Source organism: Microtus ochrogaster, unplaced genomic scaffold (assembly GCF_000317375.1).
Source record: "Microtus ochrogaster isolate Prairie Vole_2 unplaced genomic scaffold, MicOch1.0 UNK4, whole genome shotgun sequence".
Taxonomy (NCBI): Eukaryota; Metazoa; Chordata; class Mammalia; order Rodentia; family Cricetidae; genus Microtus; species Microtus ochrogaster.
The window spans coordinates 15,212,526-15,216,156 of NW_004949102.1; the positions used below are offsets into that span (position 1 = coordinate 15,212,526).

General features: G+C 46.9%; 1 protein-coding gene and 1 non-coding gene across 2 annotated transcripts in view; both read left to right on the top strand.

Moving 5' to 3' along the window:
- The first annotated feature begins 750 nt into the window (after positions 1-750).
- Trnar-ccu lies at positions 751-823 on the top strand. The gene has a single exon. It is a non-coding gene; the product is annotated as a tRNA-Arg (tRNA).
- Positions 824-1,404: 581 nt separating this feature from the next.
- Positions 1,405-3,631, top strand: part of Fmc1 (formation of mitochondrial complex V assembly factor 1 homolog) — a 5,518-nt gene continuing 3,291 nt past the window's right edge. The window contains exon 1 of the mRNA XM_005365840.2: positions 1,405-1,620. Coding sequence (XP_005365897.1) covers positions 1,483-1,620 — 138 coding nt within the window. The 5' untranslated portion in view covers positions 1,405-1,482. The remainder of the gene's footprint in view (positions 1,621-3,631) is intronic.

The following is a 3,631-nucleotide window of genomic DNA, read 5'->3' on the forward strand; positions in this document are numbered from 1 at the left end:
TAGATAAAGGTTAAGACATAAGAAGCTAATGAGACAGGGTCTAGTTTGGAGACTTAAGTAGACAGAACTGTCTCTTAGAAAATGGAGAGCCAAATGACCTCAAAAAGTGGTTTTCTCCAAAGTATACAATTAGGAATAAACCCAGCAGAAAAGCTAACTCCAAATTATTCCTAATTAGTTCCTTCTATAGTAACTGTTAATTTTCCGCCGCCTTATATTTACAGCCCGCTTGAAATTTCGAAACAAAGCCATTCTAACGCATTGCTGGCGGCGGAAATGGTCTCAGTATTGCAACCGGAAACAAACTGACCACTACACAAACGCCACCTAACGACGGGCTAGAGCACAGGCAAACCCTGAAAGGCAGCCCAGTCGGAAGGGGCCTGGCTTTCCGGGGAAATTTTGACTGAGAATGAAATGAGAGCGAGGAAGAACTGGCCAGTTTTCTCGGTCGCCGATTTGGCACGGCATCCCCTCAGGCCCTCTTTTGCGCAGGCGCAGTTCTACTACGCTCAGCAACAAGAACACGTAAGCAAAGGCAGGAGCCGGTTCTGCTTTCATTGCACCTACTATTTTACAGGGTAAAACCGTTGCGTTGGCTCTTGATTTCTAAACTACATTTCCCAGCAGGCACCACTTTCACACAGATAATAGATTTGGTTCAGGGATAGGGTAAAGACAACTTTAGGGAGATGACGTATGAAACAGGAAATAAGTTGATTATAATGTTTGAGCGCCTCAATACAGAGAGCCCCAGTGGCCTAATGGATAAGGCATTGGCCTCCTAAGCCAGGGATTGTGGGTTCGAGTCCCATCTGGGGTGGTCTATTTTTTCCTTGCACCTTATTTCTAGTTAAAACGCGAGCATTGAGTCAAATCTATTATTCATTTTGTTTTATGTATTTATTTTTGAGACAGGAGCTCACTACATAGCTCTGGTTGTCCTGGAACAAACTATGTAGAAACCAGACTGGTCTTGAATTCACAGAAATCTGCCTTTCTCTGCCTCCCGAGTGCTGGGATTAAAGGCATGTGCCACCATCACCCAGCCATTTTGTTTTAAAACTAGAGACACTGGTGTTAGCTAGTAAAGCTGAGGGGCTGCGGTTTGCCACATCAAGATACAAGCCCATTTTCTTCCCCGGGGCTGCGGGTGTCATGAAGTTTGGAGGTCGATGCGTTTAGTTTTGACATCCCTGGAAGAAATGGGTTAGACCTTTTTCACATGACCTGAGTCAAATCACACTGTCTCCTGGCAGCCGCTTTTCTCCTGAATGTCAGCGTCCACCGGCTAATGGACGCCCGAAGCGACGCCGTCGGAAGGTCCTCCGGGAGTCGCTACCTTTACGGTTCTCTTCCCAGCGTGCCCCTGGCGTGTCGCTCGCTCGCAGGCGGACGGTAGACGGCGCTGTAGAGCGCACAGGAGCGGCCGTACCAGCGAGCGAGGCTTCGCGAGGGACCCGGCTCGCCAAGGACAGGAGAATGGCGGCCCTGGGGTCCCCGGCGCGCACTCTGAGAGGCCTTCTGCGGGAGCTGCGCTACCTGAACGCTGCCACCGGGCGACCGTATCGCGACACTGCGGCCTACCGGTACCTGGTGAAGGCCTTCCGAGCACATCGGGTACGGAAGCCGCGTCCGGGTCTCGGGAAGGGCAGACGAGGGTGGGTCTGGGCAGGGTGATGGCGATGTCTTGGGGAAAACGTGTCTGAGTTGACCTGTCCTCCACCCGCGGTTCTCACCACGTAACCCAGGCCCTGGGCTAGCCTGTGCCTCCAGTCCCCCTACTGACCCCAAAGCCACGTGGGGTGCACCTTCTTAGGGACTTCATATTTGCCACCCCCCAGGGTGGAGCTGTCTCTGACGATTTCATTGGTTTGTCTGGTACATGGGTATGGGATTAAGGGACGGGCATTGTACAAAGTAGGCCCCAGGGGTCCTTACCCTTAAAGGCACAAGGGCACAAACATCCCCTCTCCTCACACTTTCCGCATTAAGTTTTTATAGGAAGCAATGTTTTTGAGAGAGAGAGAGAGAGAGAGAGAGAGAGAGAGAGAGAGAGAGAGAGAGAGAGAATTTCACTATTAAATTAGCCGACCTGGAATTTGCTATGTAGACCAGACTGACCTTGAATTCACGTCGCCCCTGTCTCCTGAGCTCAAGGATTAAAGGAAGGCACGGGCAAGACAAAGACAATTTTTAAGATAATGAAGTAGGGAATATTGGCGTATGTTTTATTTATGTAATATTTTGTTCACCATTGAGAAAAGCAATGACTTGTATAAAGAGATTGCACTACTAGCTAATTACCTTGCTATATAACAAGATGCATTTTTTAAAAGATTATTATGTATATAGTGTTTCTGTCTGCATGCATAGCTGCAGGCCAGAAGAGGGCATAAGACTTCACTATAGGTGGTTGTTAGCCCCCTGTGGTTGCTGGGAATTGAACTCAGGATTTCTGGAAGAAAAGCCGGTACTCTTAACCTCTGAGCCACCTACAGTCCCACGTTAAAGGTTTTCCCGCTGTAACAAACATAAACACAAAGAATGCGATCCTTAGGTACTACTGTGAAATCCACACTCCATTTCCTCTTAGTAGGGAGGGAAAGGAAGGTGGTTCATTTCCCAAGTCAGTTCTCTGCCTTTGGACAATTAAGGCTCAGGATAGTTACCTGTATAAGAATATGCAGAACTAGAATTTAGGAGAAGAAAATCTAATTGAGCTTCATCTTACCGCTGAATTTGAACAATGGAAAACCTTAGAACTAAAAGCTGCTTAGCTTTTAGAAAGTCATAATGTTAGGGACTGTGTGTATTAAGAACTTGGACCAAATATTAAGAGTAAGATTGCACCTGCCAGTGGTGACATATGCCTTTCATCCCAGCTCTCAGACTCCTTAGTTTGAGGCCAGTCTGGTCTAGAGTTGAATTCCAGGACAGCCATAGTTTCACAGTGAATCCTTGTCTCAAAACACAACAAAACAGAACAGTAACAGCAAAACTCCTCAGAAAAACACCAAAAATTCATGCTCACAACTCCACGGCTGGCCAGGCTGTGGTGGCACACATCTTTAATCCCAGCACTCAGGAGACAGAGGCAGGCAGATCTACAGAGCAACTTCCAGGACAGCTAGTACTGTTACACAGAGAAACCCTGTCTGGAAAAAGCAAAACCAAACAAACTAACAAAAAAACAAAACTCTAGGGCTGACCCACATCTTTAATCCAATTATTTCTGAAACATAGGCAAGCAGATACCTGAGTTCAGGCCAACCTGATCTATGAAAAACGTTACAAGCCAACCAGAGCTTCCCTGTCTCAAGAAACTAGCAAACAAAACAAAACACCAACAACAAAAACAAGCCTCGGAAATGTCAAGTCTGATGGTAAGAGGCAGCAGGAAAGTACTTGTCTGAGGCCACTAGAAATTCAACTCTAGGTGGTGGCACATGCCTTTGATCCCAGGATTTGGGAGGCAGAGGCAAGCAGATCTCTGTGAGTTTGAGGCCAGCCTGCCTACAGGAATAGTTCCAGGACAGCCAGGATTACACAAAGAAACCCTCTCTCAAAAAACAGAAACCAAAACAAAACAATTCTTTTTTTTTTTTTTTTTTTTTTTGGTTTTTCGAGA